This window comes from Trachinotus anak, unplaced genomic scaffold (genome assembly GCF_046630095.1).
Source record: "Trachinotus anak isolate AG129_WGS33_773 ecotype Australia unplaced genomic scaffold, CSIRO_AGI_Tana_v1 ptg000028l, whole genome shotgun sequence".
Taxonomy (NCBI): domain Eukaryota; kingdom Metazoa; phylum Chordata; class Actinopteri; order Carangiformes; family Carangidae; genus Trachinotus; species Trachinotus anak.
The window spans coordinates 9,321,063-9,345,603 of record NW_027273879.1 but is presented as its reverse complement, the minus strand read 5'-3'; the positions used below and the strand labels follow the sequence as shown (position 1 = coordinate 9,345,603).

The 24,541-nt window shown below is 41.6% G+C and overlaps 3 protein-coding genes across 10 annotated transcripts; 1 reads left to right on the top strand and 2 right to left on the bottom strand.

The window, feature by feature from the left end:
* Positions 1–1,765: 1,765 nt before the first annotated feature.
* LOC139611262 (PH and SEC7 domain-containing protein 3) lies at positions 1,766–15,194 on the bottom strand. 7 transcript variants are annotated; one of them, XM_071465765.1, is made up of 19 exons: positions 14,845–15,194; positions 14,201–14,289; positions 13,897–14,078; positions 13,679–13,741; positions 11,113–11,858; positions 10,729–10,810; positions 10,199–10,550; positions 8,852–10,069; positions 6,184–6,264; positions 5,981–6,093; positions 5,804–5,862; positions 5,608–5,697; positions 5,459–5,502; positions 5,174–5,346; positions 4,371–4,441; positions 4,094–4,239; positions 3,830–3,974; positions 2,809–2,955; positions 1,766–2,711 (listed from the first exon to the last, which is right to left on the bottom strand). In XM_071465765.1, exons 5-19 carry the CDS (start codon positions 11,638–11,640, stop codon positions 2,424–2,426), a joined length of 3,537 nt encoding a protein of 1,178 aa, XP_071321866.1. In that variant the 5' UTR covers positions 11,641–11,858; positions 13,679–13,741; positions 13,897–14,078; positions 14,201–14,289; positions 14,845–15,194; the 3' UTR covers positions 1,766–2,423. The 7 variants fall into 7 exon arrangements, with proteins under 7 accessions (XP_071321866.1, XP_071321865.1, XP_071321864.1 ...); XM_071465764.1 differs by lacking the exon at positions 14,201–14,289 and adding an exon at positions 12,270–12,395; XM_071465763.1 differs by lacking the exon at positions 14,201–14,289.
* Positions 14,116–18,883, top strand: LOC139611264 (zinc finger protein 583). Of its 2 annotated transcripts, XM_071465771.1 has the most exons (3): positions 14,116–14,234; positions 15,202–15,464; positions 16,058–18,883. In XM_071465771.1, exons 2-3 carry the CDS (start codon positions 15,263–15,265, stop codon positions 17,716–17,718), a joined length of 1,863 nt encoding a protein of 620 aa, XP_071321872.1. In that variant the 5' UTR covers positions 14,116–14,234; positions 15,202–15,262; the 3' UTR covers positions 17,719–18,883. The 2 variants fall into 2 exon arrangements, with proteins under 2 accessions (XP_071321872.1, XP_071321873.1); XM_071465772.1 differs by lacking the exon at positions 14,116–14,234 and having other exon boundaries at positions 15,092–15,464.
* Positions 18,884–20,244: 1,361 nt separating this feature from the next.
* On the bottom strand, positions 20,245–21,543 carry hcar2 (hydroxycarboxylic acid receptor 2-). Its single transcript, XM_071466764.1, has one exon. The coding sequence runs from the start codon at positions 21,133–21,135 to the stop codon at positions 20,245–20,247; it is 891 nt and encodes a 296-aa protein (XP_071322865.1). The 5' UTR covers positions 21,136–21,543.
* Between the last annotated feature and the right edge of the window lie 2,998 nt (positions 21,544–24,541).

Genomic DNA, 24,541 nt, shown 5'->3' with positions numbered 1-24,541 from the left:
CAGAGGACAAGTGGAGCATTGTCACATTAACTAAAAACCACAGACGATCAGATCCCGAGTTCCTCCTCACGTCCGTCAGTCCAGGTGAGAAAAATCTTACAAAGAAATCTACAAGACGAACAAGGACGGTGTGTCCCTGTCTGTATTGTCCGTGCTGTTCATTGCATTTCCTATTGTCACATCACATTCCTGTATGAGGAATGTGTGTTTTGTGTGTGTGTGTGTGTGTGTGTGTGTGTGTGGGGGGGGGGGGGGGGGGTAATTCCAGACATCCTGCTCTTATTGTCAACCGCCCCAGGTCGACTGCTGCTCAACATGTCAGGCTGAAAGAGAACAAAATGGGGCCCGTGCCACTGAGAGCGATCACACACATCCAGACACACACACACACACACACACACACACACACACACCCACGCATCAGTTTAGAGTAACCATGGTATTGTGATACATATTAAAGATCCAATATTGTTCAGTTAAAATTTTTGGGGAAATTCTTTTCACAATTAGACATTCAGTGTTTGAAAAAAAAAAACCACCCTGCTGTGCTGTGGTTTATATTTTAAAATGCTGCTCTCTCCTTGAGCGCAGGTTCAGAGTTCTGTGGGAAACCTGGAGGATTTTATACACACAAAAAAAACATATTTTAAGATTAGAAAGTACAGTTTGAGAATAGTTGTGTGCACATCCCATCCTGTATTTAGGCAGGTGCAGGACAACAGATTCTGTGAAGGAATAAATTTAGCTTTGACTTCTCAAAACTTTCGACTGAAAAAGGCGACATTTCAGTTTCTAATGGGTCTTCATCAGAAGATTGTGCTGAACCTCTCTTGTACAGGAATATATATATGTCATAACGCCTCAGGACGATATTAATTAAAAAATCATATTGCGATTATTTTGTCAGATATTGCGATAAATCACGATCTTAGTGGGAATGGCAAGTTTTGCATTTCACTTTCACTGCAAAAATATGAAAGCAATGATGATTTGAAGTTTTCTAGGAACTGTACTGAACAGGCAGGTTCCCGCACGTCTGGAGAATATGATTTGTAAGACGAGGAACTTCTGTAGCACCACAATGCTTCATTTATAATGGTATGTTGTGACACATTGTACCTTCATCAAAAATTTGCAGCTCCTGCAATTTGGATATTGCATTTAGCCATATTGCTATTTCCATAACATTTTGATTTACAACACATAATTCAAAAGTAATTCAGACATTTTTTGGTTATTGACTGTTTTGTGATTCCTTTGGGCACTGTTAATGTATTTTATCTTGATTATTTAGTGGGTCCTATCAAGAATTATACATATAATGATGTCATCATGATGTAACAGTGTGGTGTCTAAATTTACCATCCTCTTTGTCATGTGTTTTTTCATGAAACTAAAAGATAAACGGCTGCACACTATAACAGAGTTATTTAATTTGAGCCGGGGGGGGGGGGGAATCAAACACACACATTCACAGTAACCATTTCACTGGGTTCAGATGTTATGCTAACAGTAAAGCAGATTTTAAATTTCTGTGAAAAATGCAACCAAAAAGATTTGATCTTAGAAAGTAAAGAACAAACAAAAAAAAAAGATAAGTGAATAAAATACACCGACATAGTATCTGACATTACTGCTCACGAGGTCTGTAACACTGGAGTAAGTGCTTGAATGATGAGTATTTGTTCTAAATTTAAAGACAACTGAATTACAGGCACTTAAGACAGAAGTATTAAAATCCATCACCAGACTCACCAACACTGAATGATTTTCAGGAGTAACATTTTATTTTTCCCCAAAAGAGAAAATAATACAGCATTTTGGAGACAAACCCTTCATATGTAACAGCGGGATCACTGTCAACAAATTGACAATTTATGCGCAATATCAAAAACAACAAAAGTGCAATTAGGATTCCTTAAAACAAGTTTTTAACTACCTGACAGCACATCTTATCCCCCTATCTTCACTTGGACATGTCCTGTACTACAGCACCCTCTTGTGGTTTGCATTTAAAAAAAATTTGCCCAGTGTACAATGTCGCAAATGACACCAATTTAGTACTATTGTGAGGATTTAAACAGACCAAAACTATTTTAAAAAGAACTAAATAAATTAGGGCCAGACACTTTGAGTAACTCAACAAAAGAATCAGGTTCTCCCCACTATCCTGAGAGGGTCTGAGTGTTAGGGATTCCCTGAGGTTTAGTTTTTGAAAAAGTGCACAAGGTAAAAATGCAGAAAAACTATAAAACAGAACAACTTGCTGGGACAGATTTCATATAAAACTTTGGTGTTTCCCTGTGTTAGCTCAGTGCGTCCACAAACTAAAAATCTGAAGTCCTGTCAACTCACAGAAGAAACGCAAATCTGCATCTTCAGAGGGCCATAACCCCTCATATTATCTCTGAGTGAGACACCTTTCAGGCCTCTTTATTCCATCGAGGGATTATAGTCCTGCGATAAGTCCTTCTTTCAGAGATATTGCGTCTGACTTTGATCACTGTCGGAGGAGCCAGCTCCAGCTCCAGAGAAGGGCTGGAGTGGGACTTTTTCAGCCCGCCATCATCCTCTTCTTCCTCCCCCACAGCATCTGCCCACATGGCTTTATCAAACAGGTTCAGGTGTGTAGTGCTCAGCACGTCGTTGCCTTCCTTCTCCACACTCTTCCAGCCCTCCAGCACCTGGATGTAGATCTCATAGCGACACATCTGCAGGGTTCGAGCAAGAGAAGCAGGGTCACTTGTGGGTCTTTTTTACACTCGTATACGCACATTCTCTCTCAACACACCACAACACCTCCTCTACCTCGTGCTGCAGGTACTCTGCTCTGACGCGATGCTCCTCCAGGTCCTTGGCTTTGGCTTTTCTGCCCTCTGGCGGGTTCTGCTGCAGGTATGACAGGTCTGCCTTGAATGACTCCAGCATTCCTGCATGAGACTGCAGCTGACGTTCCTGCACAGGAAGTAGCACAGAGGAACAGATCTAAGGTTTCATGCAAATACACTTGATGCAAATCCTGCAGAGGAACGTACAGAACAAATGGACGTCAAGTGTGATCTGGAATTAAGTCTGCAAATTTGCTTCAGCTGGACACCGTACATAGATTACATCTGTTGCATCGTATCAAACACTTTTTATCTGTACTGTACCTGCTGAATAAATAAATAAATTAACTTCGCCTGTCATACTCCTGAGGTGAAGTGTTCCAGGAAAGTGGACAGTACAGATGTGTAAGTATGGAAAATACATGTCTGTGCTGTATTAGCTGTTTAAAATGAAGACATAACTCATTCTTTCTCTTACAAATGAAAAGTTGAGGTCATGAGCAAATAAAGACTGGTTTGCTCAATTCACTTTGCTGTTACAGCCTTATTCACCAGTAGCTTCTGGAGGCTAATATTAGCAAACTTTATGTTGATATTGCTATGTAAAAAGCATTAGTTGTCCCCCGATATTATTAAGAAAAGGCAAATGGAAACTTTTAGGAAATCAATGTAAACAGCTGTATATCATGGTAATACTTTGTGGTATTTCTTGACTTGTCATAACAGGTTCAGAAAGAGTTTGTATACCATGAATAACAAGTATTTTTCGAGTTGTACATATTAGGGGTAGCTTGGGATGAATTTTAAAAAAGTGTCTGATATCTCTGAGGTGGACAAAAGAGCAAGGAGTGCTAAAACAGATTAACCTGTGACAGTTTCAGCTGAATAACATGCAGTGTAACACATTTAATACACTTGCAATTCAGTGAAAGAAATATGTAAAATAACTTGTAATTATAAGGATATCAAAGCCACCAAGAAAGGGAAATAGGAGTGTGTACCAGGGTGTGAGCAGACTGTGAGGCGGGGAGAATCGGCCTGAAGAACTTCCTCTGGGAGCCGACAGCAGCAGGGAACGGAGGCGAGGAGTGAAGAGCAGAAACCAGGTTGATGCGGCTGATCCACGAGTTCATCTCCACTTTGGATCTGAGTACAAAACAACAAAACAAACAACAGCTGTGACACTGCACAGACACGAACACACACACACACACACACACACACACACACACACACATATAGATTCTAGCTGTTCTGTGACTTACGATGCCTGAAAGAGGAAAACCCTCCAATCAGCTGTCTGCAAACGGAAGACATGTGGCTTCTTGGTGTAATCAGCTGCCTGCTCGGCCAGAGAGTGGTGCACACTCACCACCTCCTCGTTAGTCGGCTGGTCCCTCCTGTAATCATCCTGACACCCACACACAAACACACAAACAAACATGCACACATGCAAAGAGGGGAAGTTACAGAAATGTATTTACAATCACAGACAATACAAAGTTATTTTCACAAAAGAAAACCTGGAGCTGAGGCACTGACCTTCTGTAAGTAAAGGACCATTCCCTTCAACACCCCATAGAAAGTCTTCCAGCCTCTTTTCCCCCACGGAGCTGCAACATAAAAACATTCAGCAGACATGTGAAGATTAAACACTGACTGCACTGATGTCAAGGCCCCGCACAATAAAAGACACTCAGTCATTACAACTCAACTAAGAAATGATCCAAATGCAGGTTCGTCAACTGTTACATTAATGAAGAGCTGATGCCTCTTACTGGATACAGTAGGACAAGACATTTTATTACTTTAGAGTGATCTCTTTAACTGACAAAAGCAGGATGATGCAGCTTGCTCACTATCCATTTAAAACATGAAATGGTAAATTATTAAAACTAATAAGGGAAAAATAAAGAAACACTTTAATGAATAATAATGTTGTGAAATAAAGAAGTAAAAAAGAAGAGTGTAAAAAACAATAAATCTCACATTGAAATAAAATTTCGCTACCACAAGGCCAAAAAAGTAAGAGGTCAGAGGATCACTGACTAGACGTGTTCTCTTCAAAATAAAAGTTTGGATTAAACCATAACTGTCTGTAGTATGATACAAAATAGATATATTCTGAGTGTATCCTCCATTACAGGCACTGTAGCAAAGGCAAACATCATAAATTCTCAGTTCACCAATTGATGTTGTATCATGTACTTAAAATGTTCAACCACACACAGCAGTCCTCATCTGACATTGGATCTATTGTTGGTCTGTTTCTTTAATGTCACCTTTACAAAATAACAGATGTTACCTTTAAATATATCCTCAAAGGCACAATAAGGGAGACTCACTGCGTTTGCCATCAATGTCTGCATGGAGCTTTCTCTGGAGGAATCCCTCTTTGACCACCGAGGCCTTTTTGTCATGAGGAACATCCTGGAAGGGGTTGGCTTTCGAGCGCAGCGTTGCACTGTCTCCTGAGTCGTCCTCTGGCGACACAGAGCTTTTCAACTCGTCTTCATCACTTCAAAACAAAATGGAAGAATATGAAGTGTGAGATGAAACAAGTGAGGGATATGACAAGGGAAGATTCATTGAAAGAAAATAGGAAGACGAATAACTTTCTTTCCACTTACACAGCCCACTCCAGCGGCTCACTCTTGATGGAATTGTAAACACTCTAAAATGGAGAGGGAGAAGAAAAATTCAAATAATCTTTTCCTCAACATGGACTTGACCTTGCTTTGATAAAGTGTGCTTTCTGAAAGCTTCAATAAGGCCTTACTTTCAGGAGGTCCTTAGTGAAGTTTTCGCCATCATTCATCCCTTCCAGGTTGGACACAAACTTAGAGGAGGACATGGATTTTCCCACATGCTGTAAACACACAAAAAACAGAGATCAGCTGGTAATACAGTGCCATGCCAGAATGAAATTTACAATGTCATCAATCACTTCTTTTACAGTCATAAATGTGTCCCACCTGTCCATGCAAGTCAGTGTTGAGAAGCATCAAAGCACACGTCAGAGCAAACGCAGCCCCTGAGGATATCAATAATGACACATGCATCTGTCACATGAGAATGCTCACTGCTGTATCTCTGAGCATGAGCATCAAGTAAACAGCAAAAATATAAAGGAAACAGCGACTGAGACTCACCGGAAGTGGAGAAGGAGTCGGGGTTGCACTGATGGAAGCGGCAGGCGAAATGCTGCAGCACACGTTCCCTCTCCTGGCTCTCTCCTATCAGCACCACTTCTTTCAGGAACGATCTGAGAAAGAGAAACCGAAAGGAAATCAAAAGATCCGAAGATGTTTTATGGGTTTGTCATTGCATGCCACCCAAGCTCTGTAATTCTCACCTCAGGGCACGATCCAGAGTTTGCCCAGTGAAGTCAAAAAATCTGAGGTACTCCTCTCCAACAGCACGACTGAAGTCATTACTAAACAGAGAAAAGATAACATACAATCTGTATTAAATCAATTTTATATTAACCTGAAGAAGTTTTTTAGGGCCACTATACAAAAAAAGTCAAGTATCATAATATTTTTGAACTCAATATCTTGTTTTGATAATGAGACAATACAGCTTAAAGTGAGTTTTTAAGATAAACTTGAAACAAAACAGGACAATGTGGTTCAGACAAAAGAAATCATGTGACTTCTTGAGTGTGATGCCCAAGCACATACTGGAAGTCAGTGATCTTTTCCCTCACCTCAAGCTGTCAAAAAAGTCCAGAAAATTGCAGCATTTAACCATAAACGTGACCTTTAAGATTATGAAGGGACTATTTTAAGTTGTATCACACTATTATGTAACCTTAACCAAATCCCTGTGGTCCTGCCCTTTTAGTGCTTAGTAAATATAAATACTGGATACTACACTGCCCATAATGCAGTTCAATAGCATCTAGATTCTCCATGTCTGGGAAATGCACAGGTCTTTAAACCTTAATGCCCCCCAGTGTGTACCACAGACTTCCTGTTATACATTTGTAGGCAAGGTAACCTGATGGCATCACTGGGGTTATTTTATCAGATTTTAGGAAGTGCTTCCAAAACCACAAAGGTCATTACACTGCTTTCACAGGCTGAACATACCATTAATGCGTAAAATCTGTCGAGTGCCCCTTTAATGTTATATGGCAGAGGACGGTGTGAAGAATGTGAAGGTGTTTATGTGGAAGAAATCACACAGTTCTTCAGGGGAAAGAGCTTCATTCAGTCATTGAGGAGGTGGCTGTGCTGTATCTCTACATAAATCAACCGTGTTGTTTTGTTAACATTATTAAAATTCAGGTTTGACTGACATTTCAAGAAAAAGAAAATATCTTAGGACATTCAAAGTTTGGCCCTGACTCATATGTTACATCTCATTTATGTAGAGGCCTTTGATCTTAAGTAGTTAACAGATTGTATACTCTAATTTGGGAGAAAAGGAAAGTGAGTCCAATTTTCTTTTGTACAGTATAAATGTACTGTAAAAATTATGATGATTTCAGACAGTTAATTTTCCATGAAATGGCTAAACAAAACCCTGGAGTATTCTGCTGTATAGATGATCAAAAATAACATATGTTGTTTAATCTTTTTGTGTTTGTTTTAAAAGTCTGGAAAAGCAGGAAAGATTTCTGCAGCAGTATGCAGTGTAGTAAATGTTTTCCAGTGGTTCTGCTTCTGTCTGTCTTGTAAGCTCATGGCTGCTGGGCATAGTTGTCATCAGAGATGGACAGAGTACTCGACCCCAGTACTTGAGTAAGAGTACAAATACTACCGGTCAAAATTTACTCCGTTACAAGTAAAAGTAGCTCAGTCTAAATGTTACTCAAGTAAGAGTAAAAAAGTACTTGCTTTTAAAGGTACTTAAGTATCCAAAAGTACATGCTTTTAAATTTACTTTAAGTAAAAGTAAGAGTAAGAGTAAGAGTAAACTTCTTATTTTTCACATCAATGAATTACTATAATTTTTTCTAAATGAATTTAAGGACCTTTTAACTCTTGTTTCTGAGAATTAACTCTTTGAAACCACCTGCACTGATGTGCTTGCTTTTAGAACCACAAAGTTATATAAAGCCTGCAGAAACACCTATAAAAACAAATAAAATGAATGGGATCGTAAGAGGACAGCAGATGTTGCAGATGCAGTGTTTATTAACAATCATTAAAATTGTAACCAAATGAACCTGCACCGTCCAACTAACTCTCTATCATTTAGCTAAGTTGGGAACTGGAACCCCCTCAAAGACCAATGTTGTCCCCAGACCACTGGTTGAGAACCACTGCTTTACAAAAAATTACATCTCTGCTTTCAATAACTCAATGTTGAAGTCACTTGACTTTCCAGGAAGGACATGTACCAGTACAATATAGGAGCACAACAAACTCTGTCTCCCCATGTCTGTCTTGTCTGTCTCCGTGCCTGTCTCCCAATGTCCGTCACCCCATGTCTGTCTTGTCTCCCCATGTCTGTCTTGTCTGTCTCCGTGCCTGTCTCCCAATGTCTGTCTCCCCATGTCTGTCTTGTCTTGTCTCTTGTCTCTATTATCCGCTTTTACGTAGATCCCAGTGGAGAGCGTGCACTGTGATAGGTTTCATTCTTTGACAAACACAGCTTGTGTCCAATAGTATTTTAGAATAAAAAAAAAAATTTCCAAAAAGAGCAGACCTGAAAGTAACGAGTACTTTTCAGCCTTCCTAGAAATTTACTCGAGTAAAAGTAAAAATATTTGTCTTGGAAATGTATTCAAGTAAGAGTAATAAGTACCAAAGAAATGTAATACTCAAGTAAAGTACAAATCCTCTGGATATGTACTTAAGTACAGTACTCAAGTAAATTTACTCCGTTACTGTCCACCACTGGTTGTCATTCATTCACTGATGTTATATTATTATACAATATTTATAGCCAGCTCTATGACTGCAATGCAGTGCTTGACATTTACTCCATCTGCGAACTCCCCACAGCAACAACAATGCTCATTAAAAAAAAACAAAAAAGACAGATTTAAGAAATATAAAACATGTGCTTACTCTTTATCCAAGTGCTTCACCACATCTACACGTTGGATCCCGTCCAGCTTATGCAGCCGTTCAGCGAGGCAGCGGGCCATCTCTCTGTCCTCACTTCCATTCATATGATTCATATGAGGCACGGCTGTCTCAGAGGGCTTGAGTTGTTCTCCATTTGCCACCACTGTTTGTACATCCCCATCCTCAGAACCCCCTACTTCCTCAGCCTGATGTAATGTCTCTGCCTGCGTGCCCACCTGATTTAACTCAGCCTCTGCTGGCTCCTGTGTGACTTCAGCCTCAGGAGACAGCTGCTCTGTTGTTTCTGACTCATCTGAATTCTCTGGTTGCACAAGCTGCTCGGACAGCGCTGGCAGTGACTGCTCATTCTGCTCTGCCGCCTCAGTCTCCTCTGTCACCTCAGTCTCTTCTATTACCTCAGTCTCCTCTGTCGCCTCAGTCTCCTCTGTTACCTCAGTCTCCTCTATTACCTCAGTCTCCTCTGTTGCCTCAGTCTCCTCTATTACCTCAGTCTCCTCTGTCGCCTCAGTCTCCTCTATTACCTCAGTCTCCTCTGTCGCCTCAGCCTGCTCTTGCTGCTCTGCAACTTCTAGGTCTTCAGCTTCAACACAGACTGTCTGCTCTGACTGAGTAGACTCCTCTGTCTGCTCTGCATTTTCAGGTTGGGCCGGCTGTTCTGTCAGTTCCATCTGTTGTGACTGTTCCAGATGTTGAGGCTGTCCTAAGTGCTCAGAGTCCTCTGAGTGTTGCTCCTCTGTCTGATGTGACACCTCTGTCTGGATCTGCTCGGACATTTCCTGCTCATCGGACTCAGGGTGTTCAGGTTGTGGTGACGCCTCTCTCTCCTGCAAAGTTGTCTGGTCACAATCTTGTTGCTCTAAACAACTTATCTCCTCCAGTTTTTCAGTCAGCTCTAGTACGTCTTGTGAGCTGTCTATCTTCTCTGCAATTTCTGCCTCCTGTATCGATGCTTCTTCGGCGTCACCCGCAGCCTCTGAATGTTCAGGGTCCACGATACGATCTACATCTTTACACATTTCTGGCTCTTCAATCTGACCTGTGGGATCTTCATGTAACCGTTCCAGTAGCTCTATATCCTCTTCAGTTCCCGGGTGCTGGCCTTCCTCCAAAAGCTCTGACTGTTGCAGATCAATTAGCTTATCTGGGTTTCTGGTTAGTCCAGTATCGTCAGGCTGTAGTGGCTCTGCAGAAACCTCCCTACAAAGTGAGGAAGAAACATGCAATGTAGTCAGTCTTATATTAGCACACAATACTGTGACATGATTAACATAATGAAAGCATTTACTTTTAGTGCACACTTCCTGTTCCCCTTTTCATGATACTCACACATAACTCAACTGACAACTGACAGTTTTTGCCTCTTCGCTTTCTCCGGAACAAGGCACGTTTGTCACACTCTGCTCCTCTTCCTCTTCTTCTTCGCCTCCCTCTTCATTCTCTTCTTCAACCTCTAGATCATTTCCTAAAGTTTGCTGCTCTTCTGAGTCTCCCTGTCCAGTCAGCAGAACAACGGGCTCCTCCTGTTCCTCTTCTAGTTTTATATCCACAAGACTGTCCGCCTCATCCTCTGAGCCTTCAATCTTCTCAAGAGAATCGATTAAGTCCACAGTTTTAATATCAAGATCTGAGGTTAATGAGTGTCCCTCCTCTTCTCCCGAGTCTGTCCTCAGTGGGATATCTGGGAGGTTTTGCAGAGACAGATGAACATCACGATTTTGAAGTAAAAGCTCCGCTTATTTTAAGCAAAATAATCGAGCCACTAGAATTACTAGAATTACTACAATAAACAAGAATCATGAGTGTGTATTCTCAAACTGAACAACAAATAAAAAGGCATTTTTTAAAGTAATACGCACCTTTATTACTGTCTGTCAGCTCGTGTGATGAATCTTCCTTTTCCTGTGTCACTGGCTCGTGTACATCTGCAGCATCACATGGCTGGAAATTGCAACACAGGCCATCGATCATGAGCATGAGATGTGTGAGAAAAACTTGTGATCGCCAGTGGGTACATGAGTAGGTAGTTACAATCTTAGGCTCATCTGACTAACATGACGACTGCTCTATTTCTCCCACTTGTGCTCAACCCAACAGTAACCCAAACATGTGTATCTAAGGTCATAAAGACCGAGTAGGTGAGGGAAGGGTTAATGACACAGGAAACTGCATCTAAAGGTGTAAAAGACTATCTATGACAGGATTATATCTCTTTAAGTTGTCTCTATTCATAAAATACCTACCTCAGAACTGTTTCCTGTCCACTCTATATTTGAGTTCAGAAGCTGTGAATCAAACCCATCTTCTTCCTCTCTCTCCCCCGGTATGGGAGGCTCAGCATTATCATCTTCAGATTGGTGAAGTGACAGGGAAGTGGTGTCTAGTCTCGTCACACCACCATAGTTTAGCTCATTGGCCAAGCTCCTGTCAGTTACGAGTGAAGGCATCTCTGTAAAGGGATCGGGCATGTCCCACTGTACTGTTGCAAAAGAAAGCCGAGGACTGGTGCAGGTCATGGGGCGTACTGACCATAATATCTGCTCCCACTGTTCTGCCTCCTCAGGGGTTTCAAGTCCTGCCTTCGGGGTAAGATTGAGTTGATCCGTCCCCTGTTCCTGGTTTATCTGCACCTCTGTCTCGCCCCAAACAATGGCCTCCTGTTCTCCATTGATGTACTGGTGCTCTATAGAGGTCCATGGGTCTTGTTGAGGCTGCTGAATGACTGAATCTGCACTATCTGCCAGAGGGGAGCACAAGATTTCCTCCTCCATTAGCGTCTCTCTCAGTTGGTTCCGTTTTTTTTTGTTGTTGTTTTTTTTTTTTGAGGTTTTTGTGGGTTTTGGTGAAAGACAATGCAGCTTTAAATGTCGCCTTGCTACAAAATGTCCTCCACTGCTATATGAAATACACTTGGGGGTTCATTTTGTAAGGTTGTATAAATCTGAAATCCCAAGTCATGTCACAACCTCAAGTGCCGACATCCACAGATCTGTAACAAAAGAGAGAACACATTAATGTTCAGAAATATCGAACCACACCCCCATCTTAAACAGCACATGAAAAATTCTCTCAAATTCTGGGTCAGACTCATGTGGCTTGAAAACACTAATGTTACCTCACAAAAACACAACTGTTCAGTTAAACTGATTCTTCATGAACTATTAAATGGCACGTTAAAAGGTTTAGGGAACCTCCAGGAGGAACATCTGATAGCTGATGGACAAAAGAAGCCATTCATAACACTCTACTATATTTGGCAGTAGAGTGATAGCGATGATTCAAATATGGTTTGTTTTCTCTGTATTTTTCTATTCATCCGTGAGAAAGCGTAGATTTAAAGCTACAGAGGACAGCATTTTAGATTACAAACATCACTGACAAAAACGCTCCACAAACTCACCACATAGTCCAGTTGTAAGGTTTTTTAGCCCATCCTGATCACTTTCACAAATTTGTTAAACTTCTTCTGCAGAGGTGCAGTGCAACAGACTTCAAGCGAAATGTCACAAAAGCCTGTTTGCACTTCCTGACCACAGATGTAAAAAATCAGCACAGCACAGCGAGTGAGCAAGAGAGACAGAGTGAAAAAGAGGCAGAGAGACAGAGGTGTATGTGTGGGGATTAAGAGGGGAGGCAGAGGGTGGGGTTACGGGGTTGTCTCTGGTGAGCAGTTTAACTGTCTACGCCTTGTGTTTATCATTTTATCATGGTACTGCATGGGGGACCCTGGCTGATGGATGAAGCCGTGTTGAACTCTAAACTTGCAGTCGCTGCGTGTTGTCAACACAAACCAAGGGCATCTCTTCCAACAACACCAAGGCCAGCAAGTCGACAGTTAAAACACCATCATATCTTATTCTTTTTTGCCTAATTTAATCTTTGGTTTGATCTCAGATTCATCCATCCCTCCCTCTCTCTGTCACAGTTTTTTTCTATATCTAGCTGTCTGTCTTCAATCTTCTATTCACGTCATGTAACCAACATCCGGGACAGACTTTGACCACATTTCCTGTGTGGGTGCTCACTTCTCAGTTCCTGTCAGGGTGCAACAAGTGCTACAAAGATTAGCAACGAGAATCATCTGAAAACAAATCACACTGTGTTGGAAACAAATGTGGATACAGAAACTTTACAAACTGCACACTGTAAATGCAAAATTGTCTGTCTTGATGTTTCTGGTTTAAAAGACACAATTTCAAAAATAATTTGGGGCATTTTAACGTTATACAGTACTGATTATAATCAGTAAACAGCTCTTTGACAAAATATTGAGCATATCACATGATAACACAGTTAATCTTCTGTCTGTGATGGTATCTCTGGCAGCATTGTTTATACTAAAAACTGTAGCTGAAATGCTCCAATGACTGTGGAGATCTCCAGACAGAAACATTTTTCAGCTTCACAAGAGAGAACAAGAATAAATCAAGATACTTTCAGGCAAATATAAAATTACTCAGGCAAAATGCAGTGTAGCCTAAATGGAGATTACCATGAGAAGTTGCCAACAACGCATGGGACACTTTTACAGCATGTCAGACTGAAGAGGATGGTTAATGCGATAAAGAAGAAGTACAAATATATAAAAAATTTTAAAAAAAATAGAGAGAACAAAATGAAAAGAGGAACCCAGCCACTAAGTGAAAGTTGTGAAATGTTGTCATAGAATCTGTCTATAGAGGATAAACACTGCCTAGTATTTCATTCATTACAATCACTGAACAGGGCACAAACATAAACCTAAACCTCAAAGAGCAAAAAAAAAAATCTCATTAAGAGGAATCTTTTCAACTGTGAAGCATGACTTACCCCTTCCAGGCTCTTTAAAGCAACATCATATGATCAGCCGGCGTGTGAGGTTCTAACTCAAGCCTTGTGGGAGGGAAAGACACACCACTGTGTTACACTGGGTTTATACTGCTGTCAAAGAGCAGTGCCTTCACAGACACATTCACTCACACACAAGCACACAAATACCCCTCAGTTGATTTTGTCTGAACCTGCTGCGCACAACAAACCAGCCTCACATCCGCTCTTTTAAAGACAGGCAGCCTCTCAGTCCGTGGTGTCGCATAAAGATGCATGCAAGTCACAAGTCACAGTCTGGACCAAGTCCTCCTCCTCCTTCTTCTCGCTTCCTGTCCATTTTGGAGAGATCATGATCAGACTTCCGTCACCCTCCGTCCTGTTCGCCTCTCTGCAGCTATTGCTGCAGGGGGGAGGAAGGTGAGAATTTAGAGGAGGGAAAGAAGGAGAAAGCTGCTGAATGGCAACAAAGAGGAAGAAAAAGGTACACTGTGATTGGCAGATGACTCAAGAGCTCAGAGACACCTGAGAGGCCTTGACCCACGCCCACTGCCTGAAGGTATGCAAGCACAAATATATATAGGTCAGGTGAGGGGAGTGGCTCAGTTTCATTCCTGCAAATGACACCAGAAGTAATGTGGTAAAACCAGGTGTCCATATTTAATGTGGACATGTCATTAGCTGTGCAGAGTAATGTTGGTGTACTTCCTGGTGTCTGACTGTGGAGAGAAGAGTGTTTAACACAGACTGTGGCTTTTTTTTAAACAAGATAACATTTTTTACAATTATTATTGTCATTATTAATCATTTTTTTTAGGAAAAGGAATTAATTTTATTATTAAAAAACGGTGTTAGCTTTACTGACATTTACATTACTGACATGACTAGCATCAGTTACAAAATCATAATTAGTTTCATTAGCAGCAGCATTTAGCCAACAAAGCCTAGCATTTTCATACACATTATTATTAGCATTTTGTTTATATTATAAGTACTAACTAGCATGTTAACTGGTTATAGAAGCCTTAACTTAGTAAAATTATGTAACGTCGTTAGTCATCACATCTTTACATCTTTACTAGCTTTACTATTAATGTAACTAAGTGTAAACAATGTCATTAGCATAATTAGCATTCAGATAACCGTTGGTATTAAAACATTAGCATTACCTAGCACTTATGCGAGCGTCCTTGATAATGGCTGTAGTAGTTGATTTTATAGTAGTGGCAGTAGTAGTATTATTAGTGGTAAACTAGTAGTGATGCTGTGGTTTTGTAGTTTTTCTTTTTGTTATTAAAACGCCATCATCACCGTGCTTATTTTAAGTGAATCACAGTAACGTCTGCGGGGCCCCAACTGGTCCCGCTCCACACCGCCAGGGGCGCTGCGGGCTGCTCTGCGCGTTGCCAGGTAGCTTCTCTTCGTCGTCACTCTCCTGCGCCTGTCGCCGCTTTGTTTGTTCCGCACACGGCAGCAGAGGGGCCACACAAACACACACCCACCTTATTTGTTTGTTTTTTCCCCAGATACTTTCAACCGTGTACAACCGTGCTGAGTTGTCTGCAACTCGGTCCCGCTCGGTCTAACATGGCCAAGTCGAACGACCTGAAAATCTTCCTGGAGTCGTCTCTGAATGAGATCTTCAAAGCGACAGTGAGCGACATCCTGGACTCGGTGGACCGGACCCTGTCTGAGTACCAGGGCACGATACGGAGGATCGAGTCTGAAAACGAGGGCCTGAAGAGGCTGCTGCTTGCACACCAGAGCAGGGACCCGGCAGCGAGAGTTGGTAAATACCGGAGAGTCACTCACCTTTTGCTCAGGCTTTTCCCGCACAGTCAGCAAACTGTGTCCGTGCATGTGTGTTTATCTAGACGTAAACAAAGGTGGCAGCACCTCAGTGAACAAACAGCGAACAGGCGTAAACAGTGCTGCATTCACTTCATTCAAAACGGGGCTGAGCAAATGTTTTTAGAGCTGCTGGGAGCAGTTTATTTGCGATGGCTCGCTAGATTTATTAAAAAAAAAATTGAATACATCACCATGCCTTGTGAGAAATTATTATCATTATTTTACACTATTTTATGACATTTTATAGACAAGTCATTAAATAAGTAAAGAAAATAATCACTCAGTTGTAGCCCCGAAAATGTTTATGAGGTAGGAAATAGGTCTGGTGATGACTGTGTATTTGCAGGACTTATTATAATCTAACCCCTTATAAATAAATGTAATAAACTAAGAAGCAGCACTAGTACACACTAAATCACAACATCTGTGCCCCGGAATAATAACCGTAAAATGTGAGGATAATTTTCCTCACATTTTAAAAGTCACAGTCTGTACTGTCAAACTGATTATTTTGGCCTTGAATTTTCACAGATGCACATGAACAAGATGCCACAGAAAAGTTTTCGACCTCAGAATGGAACAGTCGTCCGATCAGCTCCGCACAGGGCACGTTCAAGATGTCCATATGCAGCAGTGACAAGAAGAGCTGCAGGAGGAAGCACAAAGACAAGATGAGGGAAAGCATATCCCCCGCCTCCTTGTTTCTGCAGACTAATCATAGTGTGGACCAACCATGTGTGAACACCTCAGAGGTATGCATGTCCACACATACCTTGGTATCTGTAAAAACAGAGCCCGGCTTGGATGAAGAGGGTGCTATTGACCTCTCCCAGCCTTCACCCTGTCTCAATCTGGCAATGAGGCCTGTAAAAAATGAGAGCACGGATGTCAGTTGTGACAGTCAAGATGCATCTCTGCTGCCATCTTCAGGCCCTGAGCAAGACTGCCGAGATGGTGACAGTGAAGTTAAAGTCACCATTGTTTCTGACAGCTATATGCAGGGTGCACAGTTCATTAAGACAGAGGAGGAGGAGCAGAATGGGGTCTTGCAGTATGGTGACAATGACAGTTTCTCTAAGCAGGAGTTGAAGCATGTGTTGAGATATTACCCTGAGTCACAAGGAGATCCCGAGGGAGTGAGTGGACAGGTTTTGGAGCCAGAAGTAGAGACACACAAGGAAAATGATTCACCTGCTGTTCCTGCAGATGATTTTCTGGAGATCCGTGACAACTTCTTGCGCTGTCCCACCTGTCCCAAGACATTTAATCGAGCCACCTCGCTCAACATCCACATCAAGACTCACAGCAGTGAGAAGGTCCACAGCTGCAGCTACTGCGGGAAACGCTTTGGCCGCGCTGATCTCCTCAAATCCCACAAGCGTACCCACACAGGAGAAAGACCATACAGCTGCAACATCTGCAGCAAAACATACGCCCATCCCAGCCAGCTCAGGATACACAAACGCATACACACTGGAGAGAAACCGTATTCCTGCTCGTACTGTGGGAAGCGCTTCAACGAGCACAACCAGCTCAAAGTCCACTTGCGGACTCACACCGGGGAGAGGCCTTACAGTTGCCAGGAGTGCGGCAAAACGTTCAGCAATGCAGGAAACCTGCGCATACACGAGAGGATCCACACTGGCGAGAAGCCGTACTGCTGCGCTCAGTGCGGGAAAAGGTTCAACGGCTTGGGTGACCTCAAAACACATTACAGGATTCACACCGGAGAGAGGCCCTACAGCTGCGAGCTGTGTAAGAAGACCTTCAGCCAGGCGGGCCACCTTACCATACACATGCGGATGCACACGGGAGAGAGACCATACAGCTGCAACGAGTGTGGCAAGAAGTTCACCGTGGCCAGCAGCCTTAAACTGCACCAGAGGACTCACACGGGGGAGAAGGAGTACAGCTGCTCGTACTGCAGCAAGAGCTTCAGCAGGTCGGGCCACCTGAAGAGACACGAGCTGGTCCACACCAAAGAGAAGGTCTTCCTCTGCAGCCAGTGTGGAAAGACCTACACGGACCAATCCTCCCTTAAAAAGCACTTGAAGATGCACGCGGCCAAGGAGCAGAAGGCTCAGTGCGAGGGGAGCACCAGTGAGGCTGACACAAACCCAGTCCGACAGTCATTCTCTGAGACACTTTCAGACACTGATAGAAATTTGAACCAAATAGTTAAAGTTGATTAATATAAAAGCTTAAGATTCAAAATCCACTGACTACTCTGAACCACATCTCACAGCCTACAGCAGCAGATGGAGCTGGCTTATTTGTCATGGAGATGATGGCGAGCACTACAGCACGGACACTGGGAATCAGCTGTGTGTTGAGTAACAGATTCATGAGCTTGAGAGATTATCAGACACCAAAACACTTCACCGCAGTTTATGATACTATGCATTTTCTTCTCTCCTGGAGCCACAGAGGCCTCACTGAGGAGAATGAGTTTTTCCCCACACAGGGCTACTGTCTGTCTGAACACAGTCAGAGGTCGTGACAAAATATAAAATAGATGCTACTGTGATAGAGTTGTAAAATTATTAGAAGGTTTGGTGTCTGATTAACCTTTAAACTCTTTTATCTGTTACTCAATCTGGACTTTCTGCATCATATTTCATTGTCTTCCTGGTACCTGTAAAAACACACCCCCACTAATGTAGCCCCCTGTGCTGTTTTAACACAGGGCCAAATATTTAGCAATGATAAATATATTTAATTTTGACTGATGACCTCTGATATTCCTATGGTGTCTCTCTCAGAGTGTAAGAGATACAGGTAGAAAACAGGACCCTATAATCACTTAAAAACCGTGTGTGTGTTACCAAAATGTCGGTTGTTTTAGAAGTGAGGTGCTTCTACATACATTTATACACTTTGTAGCCAGAGAGTTAGAAATGTGTACTGCCCAGTGATGTAAGGTGAAGATCATTAATATAATGCTGTATATAGCTTTGATTATACAGTCAGCGGTCCGATCTATTGAACTGACTAAGAATGTATTTGTGTCATAATGTTACTGAAAATAATGTTACTGCAAATATTCAGTATCGATCAACCAGCTATGAGTAGTAAATGAATAATTGTTTGTAAGCCATGCTGATCTCAAACAATGTGGAGCTTCTCGTGGATATGTTTTAGGTTTTTCCCTGTGATACCATGTCTTATCATGAATAATGTACAAGTGACACACACAGGAGGAAAAACATTCAGGATCATAGGGCTACTGTTAATTGTGGCACCTGGTTGATATACTGCATAGCAATGTATATTCAACTGAGTGTTTGCTACTAGGAATTTAATGTGATTTACTTGAGTGTGATTTGTGTCTAAATTAAAGAGAAACATTAATCAAAACATTTTTTATGTCTTATTTACCCTTTATGGATCTGCTTTCATTTGAAATTAAAAGCAATTTGCAGGAAAAAAAACTTTTTATGTTGCACTAAAAGTGCAAATACATTCTGTGAGGTTTTTTGTTTATACATTTGGTGCAACCAGAAAAGCAAATACAACACAGTATATACATAGGAGAGCCTGTGTATAATGCAGTGGTCCCAGCCTTTATTCTCAGAGGTGTCGTATCTCACAGAGGACACTTAATAGACAAAATGTGTCTTGCCTACCCACAAATCTACAGTGATGGAAATTAGAAATACATTTTTTTTAAAAAGAAAAACTCCCAATGATCCAAGCAGCATTACAGCTTGTACATACTCTTAAATATGTTCACTGGTAAAAAAAAAAAAAAAAAAGGATGCTGAGACAGACAAGAACAGTACATGTTAAAAGTAAGTCGTCTCAGTAGCACTATGAAACATGCTTGGATCGCAGGTCCTTGAGATGAATGGAATTCTATATGTGTTAAACTGTAAAAAGAAAAGTTTCCTTGTTACTCTGAATCAAAAAGACACTGTCAGCTGTTTTCATGGGAACTATTTTTTCATTATAACGAACCTAACCAAGGTCTGTGGATTATCCAGAGTAGCCAGGACATTATTTCTGGAAAGACAAATATAATTATTAAAATAAATAGAAATAAAATAAATTACATTCTCCTCTACTGTATTTGGGTGGAATAGATTTGATATCTCTTAGGGCTCTTAGAGTAAATGATAATGAAAATAATTGTTAGTTTCCCTTTCGGTTATTTAATTAATGTATTGCTTTGTCTGAAAAATAAAAAATATTAAGGAAAAAGCCCATCGTGATTTCCCAGAGTAACATCTTCATATTGTTTGTTTAGTTTGAAAACCAAAAAATATTCATTCATTCATAAAAGACGAAGAAAGGAGGAATAACCTCACAACTGTCACACTGGAAGCAGCTAATATTTGGCGTTTTAACTTGAAAAATGACCCTAAATGGTCAATCAGTAATCAGAATAGTTGATTAATTGACTAATCATTTAATTTCTAGTATCTCAAAATGTGGACAAATACAACGCAAACTCTTAGTATGGCTACAAACCACCAGTTTACTGAGGAAATATGCAGCTGTTGATTAAGTTTGAGCATATTCTAGTAATCAAGGTAGAGTTATCACAACAGACCCAGATAATAGGACCACTGCACAGTACAATCTTCTATTCACTGGCATTTATCAATATCTCATCAAGCAAGAACCTAAGCTATTCTTTTCTGTTTCACTACATCTGTACATTCATATGACAACTTTTGCAACACATACAAAAAAAATAAAAATAAATAGAAAACTTCCTATGGGATGTGAGTCGTGCTGGTCTGACAACAGTTCAGGCTCCATGGCAGTTTTTCCTTGGACAGGTAGAGCATAGGCTGAATGGTGCTGCTGAAGTCCATCAAGCCAAAGGCAACGTAATGAATATAGCAACGAAACACGTCGGGAGAGAAGTAGTCCTGGAAGGGGAACAGTGCGACAGGTGGGAAGTAGTTGAACACTATGATGGCCAGGATGATGAGGACCATTTTGAAGGCTCTCTTCTTCACAGGGTGCATCTCGTCTCTGCCGGGCCCAGACTGCCGCAGCGCCCAGAGAATCGCAATGTTGCAGAAGACCATGAAGGCGAATGCTGCGAGGATCATGGCCGTGAAGACCTTCTCAAAGTTGATAATGTTGCCTACACATTTAGCAGCAGCGTAGGCCAGAGTGATCAGCCAGACCACCATGGCCAGGACTGCTCTGTGCTGGCGGTCCTTGAGCTCGGTGAAGGTGATGGGGTGGACCACAGCTACATACCGGTCCAGGCAGATGCAGGAGAGGAAGAGTGGTGAGGAGTCTTTCATGCCATAGAAGAAGCGCAGCACGTACCAGGTGCTGCTGGTGGTGAGGAAGACGATGTTGGCCAGCTCCAGAGGAGGGATGAGACAGAAGAGTATGTCTAAAATCGCCAGATGAAGGATGAAGATATCTGATGTGGAGGAGTCGCCCTTGTTCTTGCGGATGAGCCACAGCACCATGAGGTTGGCCGGGATGCCCAGGAACATGTTAATAAACTGCAGGGTCAGGTACCAAATGATAACGGCGGGCATGTCTTTGCAATGCTCGTACACCGTCCACTCACCAAAGGTGGAGTTGAGGGGTCTGTGAGAGATGAAGAGCACAGAGGAGTTGATGTATAAAACCTCCATGACGGCCAGATCAGAGAGTGAAGTCGTCAGAGGACACCAGCTGGGGGCGGGAGCCGAGATCTGTCAGGCACACACATCAGGTTCTGTCGTTAGAGACAAACTTACACTGGTTTAGAAAAGCCCAGGGATGACGCTCAGTGTCTGTTTGTTATGAAGAAACACAGGGCTCACATGTTGTGATGTGGAGGGTACACTGATGCACTTTCTTTTTTTTAATTCTTTTTTTGTCTTTATTGAACACAACCATTAAACATTCACAGTGCTGGTGGAAAAAGGAAGCGAATCCTAAGTGAACGGTAACTGTTCAAACCTTCTTTGGTAGAACTAACCTCAAACAAGAGCCTCCAGTAGCTGCTGATCACACCTGCAATGTTCAGGAGGAATTTTCTACCATTCTTCCTATGGATCAGCTTCAGCTCAGCCACATTGTCTGGATGTCTGGAGTCATTTCACATCATCTCTGTTGGGTTAAGATCTGGGCTCTGACTGGGCCACTCCAAAAGGTGGATTTTCTTTGTTTGATATCATTCTGCGGTAGATTTAATTCAATATTTAGGGTCATTGTCCTGCTGCATCACCCAGCCTCTGCTGTAATAATTTGTTTACTTGATGTAAATATAGAAATTAAAGCTGAAATTACTAGATAATGAATCGATTACTCAGCAGGAAGAGATACCAGGAGAAAGGAAATGACAAGCATCAACAGTCCCTGACTTGGCTCACATTGAGGATGTTGTGGTTGCATGGTCAGCGCCCTAAACCCACAGGTCAAAAGGGCAATACATTTCAACATAACATTTTCCACATAAGTTCATATTTCACTGTAACACCCTGATGATGAAAACTTTTAGTTGGAATGCATGTCAGCAATGTAATATTAAAAGCTTTTTTATTCAGGAGGATTCAGCGCAACCTAGTTTTTTCTTTCTTCTTTGAATTTGCTGTTGCATTTGACTCCAAACAACAATTTAACTAAAATGTTGCTTGTCTTGGTCTTAAAGGCAACAAAATATTGAAGTGACACAGTTTCTAAAGTGAATTGAATGTGTTCTACTGTATCTATTGTGCTATTGTGGATTGCAAATTATTTTTACATGAAAGGACATATCACCCATACCCAGCTCAGATAAAATACTGTACAAAAGCACCAGTCACTGAAGATTGTCATATAAACTGCTACAGTGAACACACTGCCTGCCTTGTGTCTGATCAGCACTAAAGTGACTGTATTGCTCCACTCACTGAGCAAAGCGTACTAATGATACAGTAAACTACAGTAATGTGTAAAATAAAAGTAAAAAAGAAAAAAATATATTTTAACAGATTAAAAAAGAGATAAAAGTAGATAAAAATAAAAAGGAGAACATATTTCATTAGTAGAATGAAAGCTGCAGCATTATCAAAGAAATCCCTCTTAAGATACATAGTGCATTTTTCAAAATTGACATTTCTTACTATGTAGTTTTGTATGGTAAATGATGCCTCTTACCTTTGTATGATACTTCTACTGAGCTAATCTCCCTTGCCCTCTAAGGTTCACTGTCACACTGATCATTTCCTCTTCAGCCAGCAGTGTAGAGCTGTGTGGGCCACGCAGTCACATGGCTATATGTTGAATGTGGCTTTAAAGCGCTCGCATAATTATATGCAAGTGCTCCTACATGTTTCCACCTGGTCAACATGTGGCATATCCCACTATCTCTGTATCTAAGGGTGACTTGTAAATGTGCAACCTGACTATAAATAGAGCCTCATCTCCTACAGAACATGTGAACTAATAAAGTCTGTGGTGCCAGATTATTGCCACTGTAAAGGACCTGGCTGGAGGACCACAGAACTCACTCCATACAGAAGACTCACTCCATACAGACGACATTTATGGAAAATCACAGTGTTTGTTTTAAATGGAGAGGCCAAGAATGACCTTTATCTGCAAAATGACACTCACCTGTTCAACAGGATACTGCAGCACCTTCGTAATGTGATGGGTGCCCCCACTCTCCACCTAATCCTTGTGGCTCCTGTGTGCGTCTGTCCCAGTGTGAGCAAATGCTGAGCCCTCTCCTTAAAATGAATGGAAAACATCTTTTGGAAGATGACCCAACACTTCAGGGATCCTGCTCCATCCTGATCATCCAATCACAGCGTCGAGACGAGGGTGTGGAAGCTGGAGATCTCCCCCTGGATGCCATAATGTCTTGTTTGGCCCCTGTGCATCCATCACACCTAAAAAATGAACAAATTAAATAATCTTAAAACAATGAGGTGGATAATCACTTGAATGGCATGAAAGTGTAAAAAAAATGTGAATGTAAAAGTGTGCACTGAAATATAAAACAGGTTTGTGTGGAGGACATGTTGTGGCAAGCCATCATCCATTCACACCGATTGGCAATGATGCAACAAACCAATGGTGCCTGACGGAAAATCGGCAGTAAACAACTGATGCAACAGTCCAGAAAATCACTTCTGATTCAGTTCAGTGTAACGATGTGTAATATGTTACGTGAGGCGGACATGTTTCGAGGTGTGATGACTGTCGGTGGGTTTGCACTTCACCCAATACGCAGAGGAGGGACCGACAACTACAGATCACTTCATTATACCTCCTAGTCTGCATATTATATATTGGTGTTTTTCTTTGAGTCAGGGTGTTTACATCATTTATGCATCATCTGCTATTTTTCAGGGCTACACAATGCCCCCCCCCCCCAGCTGACCTTTGACCCCTTAGTCCTATTCTTTAGAGACAGTGTAGACAGCGTAGACTCATTCTTCAGTCATGCAGTGACTAAAACATAATTAGATGATGTTAATTAACACAGTAGTTAATATATACAGTAATACACTGTGAAAATGTTACAGTAAAAGCCTGTTGATTATTTTATCATTCATCACTTAATTACAGGTTATGTCGTATTTGTGGTGTTTCAGTGTGTTGTGTGTTTGAGCAGCTTGTCTCAACTCGACCCAGGTTTGTAAACCTTTGTCTGTGTCTTTCTCTGAATCTGTTTGTATTGGTGTCAGGTTCACATCATATGTCTTTCCCTCCTATAAGGAAGAAGAGTCTCGCAGGTTTGTTAAATTCTGCATCTCAGTGGAAACACACACTGCAGCAGCAGCAGCAGCAGCAGCAGCAGCAGCAGCAGCAGCACACAGCTGCTTTTGTCCTAACATCTCATTTCAGAGACAAGCCGAGATTCTTGACGTTGTAATTTCACATCGCTGGCCGTTTTAATGAACATGATATATGCATATTAGCATTATGCATTTATTTTCAAACATTCAAAGGGTTATTTCTTTGTCGCTATGGGGAACCTCTGTAGTTCATAATCCTGCAGAAAACACCATTCTGCTGTACAAAGATCCAAATGAGAGGTGTACAAAATCTTTTTTAGCAGCTGTT